At 44.3% G+C, this 24339-nt stretch overlaps 1 protein-coding gene across 1 annotated transcript in view; it reads right to left on the reverse strand.

Annotated features, from left to right (window-relative positions):
• Positions 1 to 816: 816 nt before the first annotated feature.
• The window catches only part of Sybu (syntabulin), a 62783-nt gene continuing 39260 nt past the window's right edge, over positions 817 to 24339 (reverse strand). Inside the window, exons 4-7 of the mRNA XM_038342906.1 lie at positions 11437 to 11539; positions 6078 to 6281; positions 4104 to 4253; positions 817 to 2321 (exon numbers count right to left, since the gene is read on the reverse strand). Coding sequence (XP_038198834.1) covers positions 1214 to 2321; positions 4104 to 4253; positions 6078 to 6281; positions 11437 to 11539 — 1565 coding nt within the window. The 3' untranslated portion in view covers positions 817 to 1213. The remainder of the gene's footprint in view (positions 2322 to 4103; positions 4254 to 6077; positions 6282 to 11436; positions 11540 to 24339) is intronic.

A 24339-nucleotide genomic window follows, 5' to 3' on the forward strand; every position in this document is an offset into this window, starting at 1 on the left:
AAAGAGTTGACACATGCTACTGATTATGTGTGCAAGCAAATGCATGGTTTATTTAAGACAGAGCTACTCTTATTTTAGAAGTAATGCTTTTCAAGATAGGATATTTACCTTTTATTTTAAAAGAATTTTTTATTCTTAAATGTGTGTGTGTGTGTATGTGGGGGGGAGAGAGACAGAGAGAGAGAAAGAGAGAGAGAGAGAGAGAGAGAGAGAGAGAGAGAGAGAGAGAGAGGAGAGAGGGAGAGGAGGGGAAATGTACTTTATGTGTGTATAGTAGTGTTTGGTAAGAAGGTGTTGTGAGCCACCTGGATGCTGGGAACAGAATTCAGGTTCTCCACAAGAATGGTTAAATTCTGCTCTTAACTACAGGGCCATCTCTCCAGCCCTTCATCTTTCTTTAATAATTATTTTTCCTTTCTCATTCCTCTGCTTAATTACATTTTATTAATAAAGAATGATCTATTAATTTGGTGTTGTATAGTAGTGAACTCACAATTATAGGAGGCATAAACATTTAAATGGAAACACTAATTTTTATTTTCATGCTGAAGTGTATGTTTACAAACAATTTCCAATAAAACACTATATATAATAAGCAAAAAATAAGTTAGTACATTGTAACATTGTAAATTTACATAGTTTCATCAACTGACAGAGCAAATGAGTCTTTTAAGACTTCGGAGCTACATTTAGTTAAAAAAAAAAAATCCAAACACTCAAACCTTATCAATCCCAAGAAAGACAATAAAGAGCTATTCAAGTGTTCTTTGAACCAATTACACAAACACGTTTTTATTTTTGGTTATAGTCCCCTGCTATGCACAAGACCATTGGAATGCTGGAACAGTAACACATTTGGAGACAGCACAAAGCAGAGCAAGGAGATAACATGCCAGCCTTTGCAAGGCTGTGTTGAAAGTGCAGACTGCATTTTCTCTTCCTGAACCATTAGCATAAAAACGGGCACCTCAGACAACACGGCAGGGGCGTAAGCATGCTTTCTATACCGCTCCGGCGGGACATCTACCAGGACCAGGTTTCCATGCCTCGGAAGATTCCTCTGGTTTTAAACAGTGAACAGGCTTCAACTGACTATAGTGCAAATCAAACAGCGAGGAGCAAAACGACAGAATAAAGACTTCCACTGATCCACCTGCTGTTGCACTACCGGGCATAACACCCCACGGACACGTTGGCACACAGTAACAACTAACTAGGTTTTGATGTGGAAAGCTGTACGGCGGAGTGAGTGTAGGGCCACCACACAGCAGCCCCGGAGCAAGGCTCCAATGCTGTAGACAGGATCTATACCCCCTCTCTGAGTACTGAATGCCCACAGAACAGTGGGCACCACAGGGGCCGCCACAGCCAGTAGATCCACCAAGAAACTGCTGCTCCAATACTGCCTCACGACACCTCCCTGAGACAGCGAGAGGAAGCTGTCCAACCTTTCTTCTGTGTAGGCTGCAAAATCTAGCTCTCTCATGAGGCGGTTTGTACCGGCTTCCATAGCTGCCTTGCTGAATGGAATCTCCACAGGAGACAGAAGGATGGCTGAGTTGGGACTCCTTGGAGTTAAATCAACCGTGAAGGCAGAGATGGACTCTGGGAAACTTTCCATTGAGTCAGCTCCAGATTCATCTGGGGATGCTGAGCTTGTGGGACAGGAGTCCTGAAGCTTTAGCATGCTCGGCATGAGCTCTGAGAAGGCAGGGCTGAAGGGCACCACGTCGGTCTGCACGCCTTGCTCCACCACCATGCTGCACTTTTCCTGGCTCACCAACGGGAGCGCCTGGAGGGCTTGCGGCCCTGGCGTAGAATGAACAAACTCCAGGTCACCAGATTCTGTGGTGGTGGTGGTGGTGGTCACCATCTCCTCTAACACATCTGTGCCCTCAGCCATGCTGTCTCCCACCAGAAGCTCACTGTCAGCGCCTTCCTCTGTAACCTGTTCTTCCAGAGAGAACCCATCCGCCATCTTGTCAAAGGTGCTGCTCAGGGGTAGGCTCTTCTCTGGAGAGTCGCAGGAAAAGTCTAGATACAGTTCATCCCTCAGGGAACTATTGTGCGCCATCTCCATGCTTTGGAGCAGAGACTCCAGCTTCTTGTTCTGGATGTTTATGTCCACAAAGTACTTCTGAATGCCTTTGTCTTTGTCCGCCAGGCTGTTCCTCATAGTCTCAATGACCTGCTTGAGCTGCTTAATCTCTTTCCTGGCCTCCTTGAGTGCCAGCTGAGCCTCCACTCTGTGGCATTCTTCCTCAATCCAGTCTTCCCTCATCCGAGTCAGCTGAGACTTGAGCTCCACAATCTCCGACTCCCTAGAGGAGATGCGGGCACAGTTACAAGCAGAGTCAACTCTGAAACAGACAACTAACAATCCACACAGGCCTAAAATCCATGCTCTTCCACATGATTTTTTGTTTTGTTTTGTTTTGTTTTGTTTTTCGAGACAGGGTTTCTCTGTAGCTTTGGAGCCTGTCCTGGAACTAGCTCTTGTAGACCAGGCTGGTCTCGAACTCACAGAGATCCGCCTGCCTCTGCCTCCCGAGTGCTGGGATTAAAAGCGTGCGCCACCACAGCCCGGCATGATTTTTTTTTTTTTTTTTTTTTTGGCAAGTATTAGCCATGGAACCTCCTCCTTTAATTGTAAAACAGCTAAGATAATAATAGTAACCAGAATCAGAATCAAAATAGCTGCTATTGTTTCCTAGTTGAATGCTCACTGGGGAGCAGGGATTGTACCAAGTACTTTCTTGCATTGTGCTCTACTCAAAACTTAGTGTTAGGTGTTGTACTGTTAGTTTCTTAGCCTACTTCTGACTCTGCCCTTTATTCTTTCATCAGTATGTAAATAGCTGTAGAAGAAAAGTCCACATCACCTTTAATGATCGATTAAAGAGAAGCCGAGATGATCAATCATAGCCTTGTGTAACCGACCCTATATGCCAGTGATGTTTTCAAATCATAAAATGCTGTATGCTCAGGAAGAGCTCTGTAAGAGTGGCTTCATCTCTGCCGCCCCAGAAAAGAGCATAGTCAACCTGTGACGCGCTGTGGTGGCTTTCTGAGCTGTCTTGTCATTCACAATAACCCATTTAAAACCTTTGCCCAAACTCAGTGAGCACAAATATACATCCTCACATTACTTGTGAATACAAAGACCAAGCAGTCCACATCTTGTGTCAAAGAGCTATTTTATCAAGATTTCCTGCTTTCTGATGCCTTCTCTTACAAGGGTTCAAAACTTCCCCTGGACTCTTCATAAATCCTGGGAGTCCACCCAGAGGTGAGCCTGGGTCTGAAGCCTCTTTCAGTCAGGTAGAGAATCGAATTAAATGGGAAGGTGAAAACTCCCTGCCTGTACTTGTCTGTCTGTCTGTCGTCTGTCTGTCTGTCTGTCCACGTTTTACTAGTCAAGGTCACCATATCCTATGGCTGTAGAGGAGGATGGAGCAGGTCAGTTCCCAGAGAATGCCAATGATATCTTCACTAAGGACTTTACTTAGTACCCTAATCCCAGCTAGTATGTCTCTTGTTACCTTGTCTCAAGAGGTTCCAAGAGGAAACCCTAAAGCAGAAAATCTGGCTTGCTCCCAATATGTCAAAAGCTTTTATTTTCTCTCTGTGATAAGATCTAGACACAGGCTGGTTTTTGTTTTTTGTTTTTTTTTCCCCCTTAAATCTCAACACCAGTCCAAGAATAACGAAGCACTTCCTTCAGCAGGGGAAAAGCTGGCAGGAGTCACAGCTATCCACTCTCTCCATGATCACTGGGGCTGGATGGGGCCACGGTGACCTGTTCTACTGGAAGTAGAAGACGGTTCCTGCGGGTGTTTCTGCCGTTTAAAAATAGTCCTGCACACACCCTATCCTTCATGGCAAAATCGAGCGTACCCAGGAGACAGGGTTTCCTCTAACCTATTGGCTACTGTGACCTTCTGCAACAACCAGGGCGCACACAATTATGAAATGAATCTGAAGCCTGAAAACATCAACAGCACCGTTTTCTTTTTTATTTTTCTGTGTACTCTTGGTTCCTTCATCACTTTCTGGAAAGAACTGACTTGCTAAGCCACGAGGTGTAGAAAATCCATATTTACCTCTCATGAAGTCTGCGCTCAGACTCCTTCAGCTTGGTCCTCAGGTGCCTCACTGTGACCTCCTTCTGCTGCAGAGGAGTCAAATACTGTTCTGGATTTGGGGGTTTGACACCGTGATTTTCTCCACAAGACATGTATCTGCCAGACCTCCTGAAATGATTTGAGTAATAAGATGTTACTCTCTGCCTGGTTTCCTTTTCTAAGGAAAGAAAAGGATGGTACTATACTGGCTTTCTGTGCACGCCCTCTCAAAAATTGAGAGTTAATAAGACATAATGAGCAGAGAGCTTTGTGATGGAATTCATTCCCTTATCAGAGGTCCTAACTCCTGAGAGGATGAAGAAAATGAAGACTAAATATGATCTGAATGTTATATATGAATATGTAAAAGTATCAATGAAAACATTATTGCATACCATTAATATAAGCCAATAGAAATGTTAAAAGATCTCGAGAGAGAGAGAGAGCTTGCTAGATCACTTTCCTTGTGAGGATTCAATAAAGAGGAGTCTCCAGCATGTAAGTGAGCTTGACCATGAACGTGACCACGTGTGCATCATTTCTGACTCAATCTTCAGAACTGAATGAACACCTACCTCCCTTTGTGTCTAACATCACCCGGTCTGTGGCTCTCTGCTCCAGCAGCCCAAACAGACATGCAGCTGACAGCTGGAGCAGAATGGCGACAGTGGCTGGAGTTGTCAGTCTCAGGACAGGCTGTGACATACCGGCCAATCCTAGGGCTGTTTGTTAGACAGAAGACTGAGTGTATGTGTCTTTCTGGAAGGATGGGGCAGTGCAGGAAGGTTTTCTAAGGCTTAGGAGTGATTTCTTATGAAATAGTCTCTGGGCCTCAGGGATCAGTTCAGATTAACAGCAGTAACCATAAAGAACTGTGTGGGGTAGGGAGGGGCATGGCCAGGAGGGAAGGGCGAGACAAGATGACCCAACTTTCCTCACTTTGCCCCTGCCTGAAGACCTTGCGTACTGTTACTCGAATTCCAATTGTGAAGTCAGTCGCAGGGTAAGCATACTGATTTGGTGGGAATGGAAAGTTCCCCGTTCAGAGGGAACAAGGCCACTCCGCTCTTACCAGTGTGTTTTGTGGAGGAGCACTCAGTGTTCTGCAAACACAGCCCGGCTGGAATCTTGTCCCTTCTCAGGCCTGGCTGAGTCCGGGCATCCAGGCTGTAGAGAGCTGACTAATGAGCACAGGGAAGCCGGGGAGGAATAGGGCTGTGGAGGGCTGCCAGGCTCTCCTCTGACTCTGGAATCAATTCAGGCTCCCATGCTGCTTGCCCCCTGTGCCTACACTCTGCTCAAAATGGCCCACGTTCAGTTCCCAACCCTCCAAGCCCTCCTCTTCTCTAGCCCCTCTGGACATGCTGCCCCTTCCTCCTCCTCTGCACCCCTTTCCCACCTATTATTAACGCTCCCACTCACCTTTTAGATGTTGCTTCAGTTTTATTTTGCTAGTGTGGCCTCTCTGATTGCTCTATCCTGCATTGGGCCCCTGCCCCACCTCTTGCAAATTTAAAAAGCAACAGATAGTTGCAAAATAACCTAAATTTTTTTGTGTATTAGATAGAATCCTTCTCCTTTGGGCAGTGATCCTAGGGCCTCTTCTGCTCCCACCTCTGTTCTCAGGGTTGGACACAGACCCTGTTACTCAATGAGCAGTTAATGAAGGGATGAACACAAGCACAATTCCTCCCCGTGCCCAGGAAATGAGAACAACTCCCTGCTACTGTGCCATTTCCCCTCCCTCTACACTAGCTGGATTGCCTGCTGTTGATTCAGCTTGTGGTTTGTGTTCATTCCGCATCAACCCTTAAAGCATTAACTAACTATGAGAAAGAAGAGAAGCATCTTGTAAAAGCAGGGAGTCGAGAGTTACATATTTTCCCCCAGCTTCTGAAAAGTCCCAAACTGGACAAACTAAGAAGCATGTGTTCAGAGGCAAATGGGGCTCACCTCATAACAGGACTACAGTCACTTCCTTTGTAGGAGCCGGAGTTGCTGCTACTCGGAGAAGAAGGGGTGTAGCTCGGGTGGATGTTATTGGGACTCAGTGGATTCCTGCACACAATGGACACAAGGTCCTTTTCCCTTGGGGATGGAGGGCTGCTGCCAGGCTTGTGGGATGATGCTCCGTTGCTCCGCCCATGGGGACCTCGGCTGTAAGAAGAGCATGGCAGATGCTAATCAGAGTCCCGTGGCTGGAGATGCTCAGGTGTTCCTGTGCTCCTTCCTAAAGTTGCTTGCTGCTAAGGAAGTCCGGTTCCTAGAGTTGACTGGGACAGTGTGGTCACTTATGCAGTCCTCATGAGCAACATTTTTTTCACCTACTTAATATGTTCTTTTTATCACAGGCACAGGGAACCAACCACTCCCTCTGCCATTAAACAGTTTCTGTGTGGTGTTGCTCTCCCTTGTAGGAGGCTGATGCCTTTTTCTATTGGGAGCTGGCTTACGTTTATCCTTGTATTTTTGAACCTATAATTTTTGCTGTCTTGCATGATTCCTGAATGAATTAAGTGGGTGTGAGCCCTGGCACTGCCATTTACTAGAAAGTTAGGAAAGCCACTTGATGCACACACACCAACATTCATACACACACACACACACACCACATAGACACAATACACACAACACACAGACACATCACATATACAACACATGCAGACACAAACATCCCGCCTTCCTTGTAGAATTGGTTTGAAAATCTAGCCTGGTGGGGTACACCCCTGGAACACCAGGACTTGGCACATAGAGGTAGAAAGATCAGGAGCTTAGGTCACCTCTGACTATATAACAAGTTTGAGGCCGATCTGCGCTGCATGAGGCCCGTCTTTAAAAAACAAAAGTCAAATTGAAAAAATGTGTAAGTTTACTCCAGAAACTTCAAGCAGCTCAGCTCTCAGCTGGTATTACAGGATCAGCTTGTTTAGACTTTTTCCTGTTCATCTAGTTCCAGAGATTTGATATCCAGTAGGGTTGGAAAGCACCCAGGGAATGTTGAAATTACTAACAGGATAACATGTTGTATCAGGAGTATTACTTGGGATTGCAGGACAATTAAGAAGAGCACCCTTCCCAGATGGCAGCACTGCTTTCTAGAACCTCCTCTATCTGTAGCTCGAAATCTGGCCCTGTCCCATGGCTGCATTTCACTGAGAAATGCTTGTGAGACGGAGTGCTGGCGCGAACGTGGGCTCAGTACCTGCAATCACTTATCTGCATTCATATGCAACCTCAGCTTGCTGTCAGCCAAGTACATTGCTCATTAACGAAGCCACCGAATCCTAAAGTTACAAGTTCTTTCCTCTTGAACTCACCCAAATCGGCTCACTCTCCTTTTCACGAAGGAGACATTTTATATGGAACAGATGGGCTGATGGCCTGGTGACAAGCCGACTTCAGCCACCCAAGGGCGGGAAGAACTTCACGAGTAGCTGAAAGGAACATGTACTCTGGCTTGGATTTCCTTCTCTGTGGCTTCACTTCTAAAGCTGGCACTGGCTGTTGTATTTCCCAATGTGACCACAAGAAAATATTGAGGGTTAATGAACCCTTGCAAGCGACAAGAGAATATAAAGAATTGCCCATGTCTTTGACACAGGGAATTTTATTCTCTGTTAACCATTCCGTAGGGCAGTGGTTCTCAACCTTCCTATTTTTGTGACCCTTTAAGACATTCCTCATGCTGTGGTGACCCCTAACCTTGAAATTATTTCATTACTACTTCCTAGCTGTAATTTTGCTGCTGCTGTGAATTGTAATGTAAATACCTGATATGTAACTCCCAAAGGGGTTGCGACCCACAGGTTGAGAACTGCTGCCTGAGCGTGCCCTTAGGTGCCTTCTGTGACACTGGTGCTGCTCCAGAACTCTGCGAACACTCGGCCCTCATCCTATCAGCCTAATGAAATCACTACTTCCCATTTACCCGTACATCACTGAGGCTCGGAGAAGATAGACAGCCCAAGAATGTATGGCTGACCTGGGATTCAAAGCTGGAAAATTTAAAACTCAACAGTGATGTTTCCCACTTTATAGAAATAGGATGCATTGCTTTGGTCCTGTAAACAATCTTATCAGGTTCTCATTTGGAGATGGTTATTGTTGGATAATCCACTTGGGCATTTAACCATTCACCTTGCGACAAAGTGCTGACGTATATGATCTACGACAAGCATTAAATTAGGTGATTTCATGTAAACCCATCTACTGCATGGAAGAAAGTAAAGGCTCATCAAGCTAAAAGAACATTGCTTAATTCTCATAAAACATATAATCAAGTCTTCATACGTGTTTCGGGACATGACCCTCAGAGAACCTTAAGAGTAAATTTTCAAAAGAAACTTGATGCTTAAGGCTATTGCTTTTTTTTCTCCTTTCATTTATTTCAATTGAAATGTTAGCAAATATGGACATGAACATCACTTCTTCTCATCATTTTCAGAGGAAAAGCTGCAGTGCCATTGCTCGTCATAGAGCTTCTCCACTGCTCTTTGTTCTAGCAGGCAAGAGCAATGGAATACACAGAAAAGAGAAAATTTGCTCACCCTGCACCCTTTCTGAATACCTGAACAGAGAAATGTAAAAGAATATAGAGAAGCTTCACAGGAGCCCAAGGGATTTCTGTTTCCTATCCATCGGCCTTTTATTTCAGGTAGTATCACCACCACGATCCCACTAGTTATCATCATCATCACCACCTTCATCATCATCACCATCACCATCATCACCACCTTCATTATCATCACCATCATCATCATCACCATTATCATCATCACCATCATCACCACCTTCATTATCATCACCATTATCATCACCATCATCATCATCACCATTATCATCATCACCACCTTTATCATCATCACCATCATCACCACCACCACCACCATCATCATCATCACCATCATTGTCATCACCATTACCACCTTCATCATCATCACCACCTTCATCATCGCCATCATCATCATCATCACCATCATCATCATCATCATCACCACCACCATCATCATCATCACCACCACCGTCGTCATCTTCACCGTTACTGTCATCATTCACTGCTGTCATTTTTTTTTTTTTGGACTTAACTCTACTGTCAATATCCCAAGTTTGTATATTGAGTCCCTAATCCCTAAGACTTCAGAACGTGACTGCATTTGGAGACAAGGCTTTTAAAGAGGTAATTTGACAGTTATGCTGGGCCCTTCAATTTAACTGATAGAATAAGGGAGAATTTCGACACAGATGTGTACAGAGAGAGGATGATGTAAGGATACAGGGAGGTCGGTTATCTTCAAGCCAAACAGAGAGGCTCTGAAGAAAGCAAGCCTAGCAGACCTTGATCTGAAAGTCCCCAAATTGGCAAGAAAGTGGCTATCCGTTGCTCAGGACAGCCGCTCTGGCACCTTGCTCTGCAGTTCAGTAGTAGAAGCGGCATGTTTGTCTTCTTTTACACATACACCCACTCCCGTTTTAACCAAGTTCTGGACACTTGTGATGTGATTACCTACCTCAGCTCACTCAACTCAGAGACAGTACTGCTATTTCTTGTTTTCCTGAACAGGAAGCAAACTCAGAGTCATATACCTAATAAATGATGATGAATTCGATGCCAATTGTAACTACCCATACCTCATTTATACTTCTATCATTTCTAGACAGATTAATGTTTTAGGTAACAAAAGAGACTTCCTCAGAAATACCAGAAGAATTCCATGATGAGTTCTTTGATTTGCAAGTCTCTCAAGGTCTGCTTTAGAAACAACTTGTCAAAAATCTTTTCAACAATCCCACATTTCCCTTGCACCCCAACACTCTCAATGACTGTTCCTGCTACAGCAGGAAGCAACTAGCTACACATTTGACTCCCCTCCACTGTCTAGAATGTATAACCAGCCCATTCCCAGCTGCCCTTATTGCTTGGTCCTGGTGAGCAAAACAATTACAGGATAAGCCTACGATCTTCCACCACTGAACTTGCTGATGATTCTCTGTGCCTAGCTCAGGCAAGGAAGTGAGGAGTCAATCTCAGTTTCTAAGCACTAATTGTGGTTAAAACTTTGAAGTCTATTACTTGGCTATAAACGATTCTGGCGTGGGACTGGAGAGATGACTCAATGATTAGGAGAGATTATTTCTCTTGCAGATGGCTTGGATTTAGTTCCCAGCAGTTCCAGGGCATGGCACCTGTACCTATCTGGTACATATAAACTCATGCCGGCCACAAATATACACATAGAAATAAGAATAAAAATTAACTAATATTCAAAACAATTGTGGTATATCTGATTTGCCCAAATTGTTTTACATCTGCTACATCAATTTTTGATCACTTTTCAAGAAAAAAAAATCCTGAGTTACAGATTAAAATGTTTTCGGAATGTAACTACAAACTCAAGTTCATTTGAAATGCTCGATAAAATTGCCTTCTTTATGGGCTCATTTTCTTTGGTACCATTCGTCATGGGATTGTGCTTACTTCTCCGGGGACGACTTGTCTCACCTACACTGTGAATGTTTACGGCAGATGCTCAATGAGTGCCTACTGAGGAATAACGACACTGTTCGCGGGTAGAAAGAAAACCCTGGGCTTAGAACCCCTCCCACTAAATGTGAGCATTAGCATGTATTTTCCTATAATCCCATTCCCCCAAGTCAGCTAACGATAATGGTGAAAGATTTATTATGCCTACTACTTGGCAAGCACTGCCCTAACCAGAAACCCTCCAAGGTATGTATCCTGTAACTCTGTTTTGCAGATGAGAAGCGAAGTATAGAGAAATGAAGCCCCTTGTTCAGGGCCATGCAGCCTGTGGAGGGTGGTACTAGTGTAAGGCCAAGGCAGACTGACACTAGAGGGCACACATCCAGCTGCTTTGTTCTGCAGCCTCTGGCAGTGGATGCACACCTATGAGCTTTACGCATTCTTTTCATTTCTTCCCATGTAAATCAATGTCTCCTTCAAAGAAGGGAAGTTAGAGCCTTTGCAGGTGGCTAGGGGTCATGAGGGGCAGGCAGGGTGCAAAACGTAATTTCCCCATGCACACTCAGGTGAGTGAAGGAACAACAAGCAAGGGACATGGGGAGGAGGGCGGAGAACCAAGGTCTGACTGAGAGATAGCTGGGGGCAGGGAGAGCAGGCTCAGTCACATGAGGACAGGAGGTGAAGCAGGGAAACGACCAGCTACACATCACTGCGGAATGGATACCTCAAAACTAATAACAGTCTCAGAATCCCGGTGGTTCCCCAGAAAGCTATGGACAGGAAGTCACCTGCCTTGAGCTTCGTAATTACAGAGCGGGAGTCAGTGCCTACTTGCGTGAGAAAGAAGCGCGCTTGTTTCCTGCAGTGGACATGTGGACTTCAGGAGCCGAGATGCTGCCTGTGCTGCTCGAGGAGCTAAAATCTGCTTCACTGCCTGAAAAACAATGGGAGAGAGAGAGAAAGAGAGAGAGAAAAATGAAGGAAACGAGAGCCAAGAACGGGAGGCCAGTACCCTGCCTCCCAGGTCCGAGCCTCCAGAGCTGCGTGCTCTAACCCTTCAAGTGCCAACATTCCAGAGCTTCCAAAAGCTTTGTGCTTTCCTAGGGCAGGCAAGGGAAAGCACAAGACACCGTTTCATAAACAGCCTAGAACAGAAGGCCAGGCAGATGGTTTCTCAAAGAGCCAATCTCCAGCAGACTATAAACAGCGGCCCAAGCAGGGCAAGGAATCCCAACCTTCCCTGGGCCCTCATCACCAACAGCTCATACCACCCAAAGTGTAAGCAAAAGGAAGGCTACTGGTCGGAGCAAAAGTAATTTTCCCCCAGAAGTTTATCTTGGAGCCCTTGCAGTCGGCTCCGGATAGTTGAACTTGGCACCTCTGGTCAGGAGTCAGCCAGTTTGAAGCAGTCAGAAGTACTGGCTCCAGGAGTGACTTGAACCAAGACTGTCTGATTGCAGACACAACTTTCTATGATAGCAGCATCAGAGGGTGTGTATATATTTGGGGATGGAATCTTAACCAAACAGAAAATTAACATTTCTAAGCAGAGGGACAGTGATGGGATCCATGAGTGAGACAGAAATTGGGGATTTGAGCTTGGGGGTGGGGTTGGTAGCTTACAAGGGGCATGATTGGAACAAGTGAGAGCTGTGTGTGTGACTGTAATAATATGCCGTGTGTTGGAATCATGTCAACCCATTTTAATAAGAAGTCATAGTCATCACATATCAGCAACGGAATTATTTCCATAGGTTTTCTAGGGAATTGAAGGGGGGAGGGTTGTGGTGGGAACAGAGAACAATAGAAGCAATAAAATATGTTCCAAAAGACATGACATTGCATATGGCTTTGGACACTGAATCCAGGTGTATTTTATTTGACCTTCTCACTCAATTCCTACAGCAGAGTTTGTACGGTATTTTGACCTGGAATCCAGAGACAGCTCCCACTTCTGAATTGAGAGAGTTAAGAATGATGTAAATCCTTTCCCTGTCTCACGAATAGTGAACCATTATTATCATCACAATGACTGTTTATCCAGTGCCTATTAGGTCACCAGCTCTGTATGAAGTACTTTCTGTAATTCTATCTTGGAAAATCGGTACACTGAGATAGACATTAATTTCACTGTTGTGTTTTGGAAGAGATGGAAGCTGATCAGCCCTAGGCTTGTGAGAGGTTGATCCAGGGTAGGATCAAATCTTCAAAACATATCTGTAATACTGGAGTGCTACCCTGAGAAGGCAGAGGATGAAGCAAGGGAATCTGAAGGCTTTATGGGATCAACTAGAAATCACCAAGAATAGCCTGGTACACAGTGCAGCCAGGGCTGGGATCTTGCTGTGTAGATTCCAGCAGGTTTTATTAGTGCTGCCAGTGGGAAGAGCAGACAGGCAGAGGGAAACAAATCCCTCCTCAAGCTCCCAGAAACCCTCAGGATGCCCAGTTGCTTTTGGAAAAGAGTAAAGAATGACCTGTTAGTTAAAGAGTAACTCTCATTCCCAGTTCTTAGCAGCTCAGAGTGACAATATACTGGGACCCAGACCAGCAATTCCTTATGCATGGCAGAAGCTGTCTATGATGACATGCACTTCCAAAGCTCTGTGAACTTAATTAGTTGCTTCTGCATAATACACTGGGTAAATTTAGCCCTTGAAAATCTCAAAGACTGGTGATTGGTAGCGCAATCTGGCGACACACTATTCCTGGCAGCCTAATTGCCCAGCTTTGTCTGCCAGCAGATCATCAGGTTGGTTTCTAAGTGACAAAGATGGGCAATTTTCAAAAATATATCTTGTGGGTATAGCCTCCAGGCCTAAGGTATTATTTTCAAATGTTAAATTATTACTTGGGAACACCTGGTTTTCATTTCTTAAAAGACATGCAAAAAGTCATGTGTTGTAATAACACCTGCATGAACACAGAGGTTCTAGAACATAAACAGACAATTACTAAATATCCAGGGTTTTACTAAAAATCTAGGACATATTACTTATGTCTTCAAGCTAAATGGTTAACTTAGTTTAACATTGTATATTGTGCTACCAGAACACAATATATTGACTCTCAGGTATTTGCAGAGCCGAAGGTCTCTCTGTTCCGGTACATTCTATCTTATCTCCAGCACATCTGTAAACGATTAGGAGCCACTCTAAGCGTGGCCTATAGCTGCAGCTGTACTTAAAACCATTTGAATGATACAGTAGTCAAGTTATGCATATGCTACTTCCCAATTACTTCCACTAATGACTTTTTCCCCCGTATTTGTAATTTGGGGGCTGGTGAGATGATTCCGTGGGTAAAGTTACTCAGTGCATTAGCATCGTGAAGCTACACAAGACTGATGACCCAAGTTTGATCCCTGGACCTCGTGTAGAAGTGGAGGGAGAGAATTAACTCAACAGAGTTATCCTCTAAGTACCAAACATGGACACACACACACACACACACACAGCTGAACTCCTAAGACTTGTGTCTTACAGGAGCACCTGAAGGACAGGCTGGAGGTCTGTGAATAGTGAGTGTCTGATCTGGAAGCAGAGCAGCCTCTGAGAACACTGCAATCATGGGAGGACGGAGGTGGGTGTTTAAAAATGAGGAGACCTTGAGGGGTGCTATTTAGATTGAAACAGGTCGGTAGGTATGGGGTGTCTGCCATGAAGTAAGCCAATCTTAAAATCACTTGCAATTCACGATATTCTAGAACATTTTCTCAAGGGGTGACAATGGTCTGTCAATCATGGCCTCTCTTGGGAATCATAAATGAACTTGGAAGAGGGCAACTGCAAACACATTTTCACCTTAGTATCATCCCGTGTAATTTTGTTTTCCTGGCCATATGCCTATTACTCTTACCTCAAAAATACAAGCATAGTGACTTACGTTAAGTTTTATTTGACAAGTAATCAAGACAGTGAATGTAACATTTTGAGGGCTTTGGAGTCAGGAAACCTATAAATCTATGTTCCTCTATTGGAAAACCTCTGTGGAATCTTGAGCAAGGTATTGACTCCATTTCTACCTTAGTTTCTTCACCTATAAAAAGGCGATGAAGATATCGATTGTGGGAATTCATGTGAAATGTACAAAGACATGACGACAGGGCCAGGTGTACAGCAAGAGCTATTGTTTCCGTAGAGCCACAGCTACAATACAAGGATCAAAAGATATTGTAGACAATATCATGCCTGCCTCTGAGAAAGAGCCACAATAAACATTATACTGAATTCATAGAAATAAGTTGATAAAAAGGTAGTTTTCCCTAAAATTCTTCAATAAACAACTCCCAAGACAAAACTGCGTGGTGTGTGTATGTGGAGAAAACACTTTCTAAAGACAGAGAATTCTAAATTAGACTCTAGCCAACTGCTGCTGCACAAAGTTGTAGAACTGCCCTCAGGTCTGAGTCTTGTTCCAGAAAAATCCAGGGAAAGTGTATGTTTCCTACAGTGCTCAGCAGCCTGACCAGGTGGTTTCCAAGTCTAAGAATGTAAGCGGGGAGGTATCCGAAAGCAGACTCTAAGAGAGCCACGAGGTCATGGCCGCCCTGTGCAGGCCATCATCCCCTTATCTCTGCAGGCTCGGCTGGCCACCTGTTCTTGCCACATATACAGGCCATGCACCTGTTGAACAGGAGTGAATGAGAGAACTGTAAACAAGGCAGAAAGAAAGCTCAGCAAAGGAGGAAAAAGTGAATACTTTCTAACCAAAGACACTGCCCTTAACTGGATATTTGGTTTTGGTTAAATTTAAAATCTCTCTTAAGCCTTAGGTACACACGTACATAAATACACACACACGCACATGCATACACACACACACACAGGTTAATATATTATTTGTTTAGCAAATGTTTGTTGAGCATTTGTCCTGCCCATGAGTCAGTCTCTGTTCTAGGGAAGAACATAATGACTCTAACCTTGTATGGCTGTTGTTAGAGGGGAAATGAGTTTGTGCATAGAATGTTCCTGATGCAGTCTTTAACATTCATATTGCTAATAACTTAATGATTACTATATCTTAGCATGCATGTCTCTAGCATGTAGTTTGATGATAGCGGATTTTTCTGGGAAACACCCACAGATATTCCAATTCTGAAGGTGTAGGAAGAAGGGATGTAGGAATGGGTGTTTTTAACAGCTGCGGGGCCCATGGAATGAAGCTCCAATAATCAAGAGCAGTGGACTTTTTCTCCTTGTTCTGCCAAATTTCAGGAGCTTTTCTCAGTGGGGTGAACAGAGCTTAAGCTGAGGCTGTGAAGGAGAGGAGGAGTTTAGTGGCAAACCCTCAGGAAGAAGGACTTAAATTTGTGTAGTGACTTGTGCTCTCACAGGTCTTCAGAAACACTCTCCTGCACTGAATGCATTTTTATAGGACTGGAGGAACATATGTGTGGTGGTCTGAACGAAAATGGCCCCCGAAGGGAGTGGCACCATTCAGAGATGTGGCTTTGTTAGGGTTAGGTGTGATCTTGTTGGAGGAAGTGTGTCACTGTGGAGGAGGGCTTTGAGGTCTCCTGTATGCTCAAGCCACGCCCAGTGAGACAGATCACTTCCTGTTGCTTGAAAGATGTGGAACTCTCAGTTACCTATAGCTGCCTCCACCACGAGGAAAATGGACTGAACCTCTGAAACTGTAAGCCAGCAACTCAATGAAATGTTTTCCTTTAGAGGAGCTGCTGTCGGCATGGTGTCTCTTCACAGCAATAGAAACCCTAACTAAGACAGTATGGGAATACCATATAGGGCACAGTTCTTCAAAACTGGACCACTTCCAGGCAAACTCATACAAAAACTTGGGATGCAAAGTTAGTACGACATTTCGCAGTTGACCCATGGTTTAAGGCCCCCATGATCCTGCATTAAAAGAAGGGACATCCAATATACGGCTGTGAGTGTCAAATGCCATTCAGCAGAGGAAAACATCTTAGTAATCTTACCATCCTATACTGGACTTATATTGTGGACTTTAATACTAGATTTGAATTAGTCTGTAAACCGTAGGCTGTTTCTTCTGACGTACCCTATGTATCCATGACAGAGATACTGAACAGAAACAAAAGACCCCCAAATAGGTCTCTACTACCTCTCATGTAGATTCAACATTGGCAGCACGCTTGATGGCAGGTGGGCTTCAGGGGTTGTCCCACCCATACTGCCTTTTACTAAACGGGTCTGGGGGAAGTTCCATCCACAGTGGTCATGAACTTCTTCCTAAACGATTATCTTGAGGGCCTGGTACTAATGGCACATCTTCCCTGAAGTATTTTTTTTCTGACTCATGTGCTGCTTGTTTTAAGTCCATCAGTTTGCTGGGCTGAACAGAGTCTCTGCCCCTTTAACAAAGCCAGCTGGAATGGATGCTGCTTCTGTTTAAAAAAGTATTCATCTGGTGCTTCCCAAAATGAGATGGCTTTGCCTGTCTGGAAGGGAAATCTAAATCGGGAGATGGGTGGTATAAAAGGTGGCAATGATGAGTGGGAGCAGAATGCCATGTGGGGGGCAGGGAGTTGAGGAAGGTGACGAAGGACTGGGATAGAAGAATGTGGGCAAGGGGCTGGCAATGAAAGGCCAGAGCCAGGCTCTGACTATAATTATGACCAGAATACAAGAGAGAAGGGAAGGCTGAACGTACTTTTGGTACTACCTCTCCATCCACTCTTGTCTTGTGAGAACAGGGGTACAGTCAGCTTGTATTGCTAGATCTCAATAGAAGACAAACCCCTACTTGCTGGAAAGAAAGATGGTGTAATTTGCAACTCACTGCCACGACATCCACAGGACTCTGAAATAGCTTCTTATTCCTATACTTAAGCACATTTACAAATCAACTCTGAAATATAATGGCCGTAAATGTCTCCTCTCATCTCTGTCTACTGGTCAGTAACCTCCAGGGCACATCTCAATCTCCTTGTGGACACTCTTCACCCTTGGCAGCAGCACTGTGGGCATCACACTCCATAGCCCACCAGATACTGGAGTTTCACACTGGATCACCCCCAGGAGCATTGCCTTCTCCCTTCACAGCATTTAAATAGGCCAGCATTTTAGCTCTGGACTCAACGCGACTCCAGTTTCCACATGTTGGTGTCCTTTCATCCTGGCTCATGAATTATCTCTTCTTTACTCACTTGTGTGTTCAAATCTCATGAAACTCTTTTTTTTTTCTTTTGATGAGTAGCCATATGAACTAGCTATATGGCTTTGAGAAAAGTTCCTAACATCCCTGTGACTTGCATTCACCCTAAAGGGAAGATTGTTATAGGATGTGTCAGATAGAGTTAAAAAGACTCTACACGTTGTGTAGGTATATGAACAAAATGTCCATGTCACAGTTTTGATAGTATCTTAATTTTCTTCTTATGATCACCTTCCTTGAATCACATCTGGATCCCAGCCTGTAGAAAAGTAACAAGGGGAGGACCTGGAGCAGGAACTTAGGAACTAGTGAAGCTGTCATAGCATATGCCTGGGAAGGGAGGATTCAGAACAGACACATGAAGAAACAAAAAAGTAGACAGTCTGGCAGAGGACAGTAAGGACCCCTCCTTTTGCCTTTGGAGTATGATCCACTACAATGTGAATCCTTAGAGCTCATCTGTATTGGTTTACAGAATGTTTCACTATTTTAAGAAAGTCCATGGCACACTAAACAATGAAGATCCACTTAGCAAAACCTTCTGAAGCAGCTGACTTTGGTTCCCAGTGGGATCCAAGAGCTCAACACGGCTGAAAGGTCACTAGATCACATTTGTATGCCCCACAGGTTTTTGTTTTGTTTGCTTGCTTCCTAATTAACATCAGATTGATACACAGGCTTTTTTCAGGAAGAGGTAAAAATCATATCAGGGACATAATTTTCAGAAAGAAGGCAACAGAGACCATTTCTAGCCAGAGGATTAGGACATCAGGTGGAAGGAACACAGAACTAGCAACTTTGGAAACTATACACGACTATTACAGACTCAGCATCCAGAGCAGAGGAGCAGACGTGAGGAGAAGGAACCAAGTGTGGACACAGTAACATGAGAAGAAGGAGAGCACTCACAAGGCCACAATGTTGAATTGGAAACAGTTGAGCTTAAAATCCTCCTGAGCCATAGGACCCAAAGTCAGAGGCTGGTAGTTAGGAGCTGCTCTTACTTGACACAGAAGTCCTTGCTAGTCTCTTCTCTGAAGAAATATGTGAATACTATTCTCAGAGCGATGGATACCCAAGGAAAGATGTGCCTGACTTCTCTACACCTGTAACACCGCCATCATAATTCTGTCCAAAGGATTCTGCTGACCGCCTCTTTAGCAGTCTTCTGATAGGCCATTTTAGTGGTCACTGTGTATAAAGTGAGTAACTGTCAGAAAAGATGGGAAGTAGAGAAGCAAAGGATTAGGTCACACTGCTGTGTGGAAACCAAACATGTCATTTCTCTGTGAAAGAGTGACATTGTATTATTCTCTCTGTATCCTAGAAGCTATGTTCTTCATTTCTTTTTTCATTATGAATCTCAGAGGCACAGGAATGTCATGTAAGTATCCATGAGGTAAAGCCAATGCTGAGTCAACCTGCCTTTGTGAAGCCAAATAACTGCTTTCAGAGCAGGTCAGGTGATGGCGGGACCAATTTTAGATCAGCCTCTGTTCTGAAAGTCACTGGTGATCATCCTCCTAATTACAGTGCGATTCTTGGAGGGTGCATTGACCTCACCTGGAAACACGCTTCTGACTCACCGCGACTGGTTTTTGTGAAGCTTCGTAACTTACAGGTGGGGCCAGGCTCAGGATTAATGAGCCCTCTGGGTCCAGAAACTCCAGAACGACTGTTCTAAAGCACTCTTGAGCCTGCGATGACTCACAAGGCAGTTTTCTCCGAGGCTGCCTCTGACAGAATGCTACAGAAGGCTTGACTGTTATTTCAAATATAGCTATACACTGTAGTATGTATTTTGGGAATTGCTTTACACATTTTACATTCAAAATGTGAAATTTTAACTAATTACACTTGGCAGAGTATTGGCTCCTGCTGACTGGGCCTTGTGCAACCATCAACAACATATAGTATACTCTGCTCAGGTGGATTCTAGCCAGCGGGTTTAGGGGTCACCTTTCTGGTCTTCCATCTAATGGCATTGTGAGCTCAGGCAATTGTTTAACATCACTGTGCCTCAGTTTCCTAATGCCAAGACAGGAACACAGAATCCATTTCACTTGGGATTACTGCCGGGATTAACTATCATGATGTTTTCCTAATGCACAGTAAGGATTCCTCCTCCTCACTATTAGGCCATGGATCCCTGTGGATCCGCTCTTAGTGTGTCTGCTGTGAAACAGCTTCTCTAGGAAGTCTGGCATCACAGGCATAAGCCTGCATCGTCGGACAGGATAATGTATCATAAATATATGTTCAAAAGAATTGTCAGTACCTCGAGCACCAGGTAGATACAGGTTTTTCATAGTGTGGGAGGAGTGTCTGCAACCGACATCGTCGTCCGCCTGGTCTACTGGTGGAAATTTCCTTGTGAAAATGTCTTCATGCCACAGGTGACCTTTGTTCTGTTACAAATGGCCTAGGTGACCATCTATTGAGAGCTGTTACAATAACAGGGTCTTGTTTGCAGGGTGCCCTTGCATGCTGTAGTCAGCTGCTCGGCCCTGGATGTTGATCTACCCACTTCTTCCCGTCCAGTGTGCTCTATCTGAAACAACCATTTCTCCTTTTTTTTTTTTTAACTTGCAGTTTCCATACCACACCCAACTGTTGGATGTGGCTCCGGATACTTGGTCTTCCGCACTGCTTCCGAGCATACATCTCCTAAGATCATTTCCTCCTTAAAGTCTTCCATGCCACCCATGTCAAGACAATGTTCACGGTCCCTAGCATGATCTATGATGCCAAGTTTTCATACACGCTGTGCCTTCTGCCTGAATTATCTCCTTTCCCTCCAGGCTTCTCTAACCACTACCTGTTCCTCAGGTCTCACTTTACCTTTGGCCTTTACCTTCTTTAAGAAGAGAGTGGGTGCCCCTCCTTTATGGTCTTAGCTCGTGAGTGTTCATCATGTTGCATGGTAATTGTGTTCGCACTTTAACACCTCTGTCTCTGAGCTTACTCATCATCAAATCCCAGGAACCAAGGCTGCACTTTGACAATAGAAAGTGCAATTATGCTGAAATTTTTCATAGCACTGAATTCTTCCATTGTTGGAAGTCTCCCAGACGGGGTCATGATCAAGGTAAAAATCTTTTTCCTATGTTGATAAACTGATGTTGTTTATAGCAAATCAATATTCCCTTCACTTTTACCTCCATCTAAATTGCCTAATTCTCTTAAAACTCGAGTTTTCAGCTCAGGTACTAGCCCATGGATGGGAAGGCCTCTCTCTCATTCATCATTGCATACCCAGAAGCAAGCACAGTACCTGGAATACGGTAGACAGGAAATACATTTCGTTGAATGGTGGAGGAGAGGCACTGAAGACAGTGGTATGACCACTACCAAGTTTTGTGAAATTAGAGTGGTAGCAGGTTGGAACTGGGGGGAAATACACAGGCAATAGAGGAAGAGACAGATTGTGAAAATCACATCCTACTGACATTTGTGTTGATCAGCGTAAATGTGGAAGAAGTCCCACCAGAATACAAGAAAGAGCCAGCAGTAGTTCCCCGAGAGCCACGTATGAAAACCACCCATTGTTTCTGACAGGGTTATGATTGTCATATAACACACATGTCTGGAATTCAGTGAACATGTGATACAAACATTGAAGATACTCCGACAAACAAAGCTGCCACGTGCACTGGGTGATAGCATGCTTCAGTACCCAGAGGAGTCTGACTAATGGGTTGCTCATCAACCTCCAGGGAAATCTCTAGCTGTATGTCACCCTGCTCTGTCCTTGTCCGTTTAATGTGCTTAATTGATTACATGAGCACAAACGTGGAAGGCACGGTGCTGTCAGCAGACTGCAGATTACACACGCCTTGAAGGGACAACAGACAAGAAATGACAGCGCTAGATAACAATGCTATTGTAAGCTCCATGTCTCCAGAGTCTTTTTGCTCAAGAACCCCACTTCTGCTGGTTCCTTTCATCCTTTGACTCCTAAAAAAGGCTAAAGATGAGGGAACTAAAGTTCTGAGGGGTGATCATGAGTCTCTCAAAGTCCCAGAGCCAACTATAGTGTCTGATTCTGAGACTGCATTCCTCCCCATTTGGGACCTGATCACAAAGATGTAACAGTTGGATTCCAGGGTGATGACATCTAACTCGGCTTATTTGAAGTATGCTCTGTGTCTTGTACATGCTAAGGTTTTGTCTGGGGCAGCAGCACAGGAAACACAGTTCCAGCACCCAGGATCTCAGGGAGGGGGTGGAGCTCACGCTCAAGTAGCTAGGCTCCATGCTGAGTGCAGCACACATCCACACGGAGAACACAGCGCACACAGCAAAGGAAGAAACTCTTAGAGCAGGGCAAGAAGGCAACGGGTTCTGCAGTAGGGACAGACACTACTTGAGAAGGTCCTGGAGCATGAAGCAGAGTGTAATAAGGGCGGAGGTGCCCTGGAGTGGGGGCGGGGAGGGACTGAGTTCAAGTAACAGGAAGAGTGCAAACTAAAACATGGAAGGGAAGCAGAAATGGTATGCACGTCATCCAGTCTCCTGTTTGAATGGAATATAGTAACTAGATGAAAAGAATTGTAATCAGACCGAGGCTACTGTAGCAAGGCACAAAGACCGAGAAAGCTATGCTTCCCAAAGAGGGACACAGGCCATACCAAAGGCAATCTGTGAATGGGGTGGCAACATGAATCAAGTGACACCCTATACAGACAAGGGACAGAATGATCTGAAGGGGAGGCTGGACAGAAACCAGGTCAGCTGTGACAGAACACGAGCAGCACAAGACAGGGAAAAGGGATGGCTGTGGGGCCTCTTCATGCATAGCTTATACGTTCACAAAATTAACTTCATAGTGCAGAAATCATGTAAAACACAAGGCGAACAAAAGAATTTAACAGGTAGAGCTAAACATTAAAAATACTTGTAATATTTTTACTATATACTTGTCTTATATTTACTAATCCTTGGTCTTATAGTTCACCCTTGACTGCAGTGAAGCCTACAAAAACAATCAAACAAAACAAAAAAAATGGTTAAAAAGAGATATGCATAATCAAAGTGTGGAAAACCCAACAAAATGGTGGAAATCATTTCAGTCGGTAAATGGGAAAACTATCTGGCATTCAACCTGACAAACTGCTTTAAAGCACTGAATGATCCAGTTTGAATGGTCCAAGATATTCCAACATCAGTGCTGGATTTATCCCTGTGTCCTCTTCAATGAAAGCATACTCCAATAAGGATGAAAAAAGATGGGCAAATCCTGACATCTGTACAGAGTATGGGAACAAACACAGCTGGAGAAATCCAAGTTCCTAGGGTGGTTGCTTTAATTTTGACCTCTGTTTCGGGAACTTAAAGTAAAAAGAAGAGAGGTGGGATAATGAAGTCATATAGAAATATTTCCAGAGCAGGGCTTGGCCGCCATCAGAGAACTTCTAGATCAGCAGTTCTCAACCTGTGGGTCTTGACTCCTTTTGGAGTTGAACGATACTTTTGTGAGGGTTGCACATCAGATATCCTGCATATCAGATATTTATAACAGCAGCAAAATTGCAGTTGTGAAGTAAACATGAAATAGTTTTATGGTTGGAGGTTACCACAGCATGAGGAACTGTATTAAAAGGTTAGAAAGGGTGAGAATCACTGCTGCAGATTATGGGAAGGGCTCAAAAGAACATAGGTGTGAGGCAGGTGGAGTGACTCCTCTTTCCCACCCTGGGACACCTGTTCAAGGTATGATGTCATCATGCTAAAGATGACACTGTCTCTGGGTCGGCGTAGGGAATGCCAGGTACAATGAATAATAGAAAATAATATTGCTAGGTGCTGTGTGCTCACAGCCTCCTCGGTCAGCAACTGGACCCGTGCTGTTTGCTTTCTACTTTCTTCCTTCAGGGTAACCAGGAGGACTTGGTTCTGGGGGCACAAGCACCCAGGATACTGTGTAACACTTAGACTTTCCTTCTGGAACTGTTCAGGTGAGGAGGGGGAGGTGGTCCATCCCCAGAAACAGGCTGTGGTTCTGCAGCTCCCATCACTGCCTATTAACTGAAAACCATTTCTATCCCCAAGCTCATAAGAGTCTCACGCTTCTGTGCACTGTCCTTTACCCCTTCCTTCCTGCTGAAAGGGATTTATGCTTATCCTAATGGGGTTTATAGCCTTTGAAGAGAATGAAGTGTACTCACAATTAGATGATGTTACAATTTAGCCCAATGATTAGCTCTGCGTGTCTATAGACTACTTTAACAGATCCGTCCCTAGGATCTCACTCTCAGTGACAGCTGGCACCAAGGATATGTTCTCAAGCCAAGCCTTGCCTGCCCAGCTACTCTGTCTGCCCCACCCCTTGTAAAAGTTAACTTCTGAATGCAAGTGTACCCAATGCTCTCTGCTCTCTCTATTCTTTAAAAAGGGACAGAAAAGTAAAGCACAGTCTTACAAATTTATGAAGGCCACTGGAGAATGTTGGCATGGCAACAAAAAGAAATTAAGTAGATTCTGGATAGGCTAATATGAAGATGTTCCCAAGCCATCAGATTTGATGAAACAGTTTATGGGTGCATATTATGTTTACAAGTACCCCAATAAGATGAAACAAGGATCCAAAGGGCC

The sequence above is a fragment of the Arvicola amphibius genome, chromosome 9 (genome assembly GCF_903992535.2).
Source record: "Arvicola amphibius chromosome 9, mArvAmp1.2, whole genome shotgun sequence".
Lineage (NCBI taxonomy): Eukaryota > Metazoa > Chordata > Mammalia > Rodentia > Cricetidae > Arvicola > Arvicola amphibius.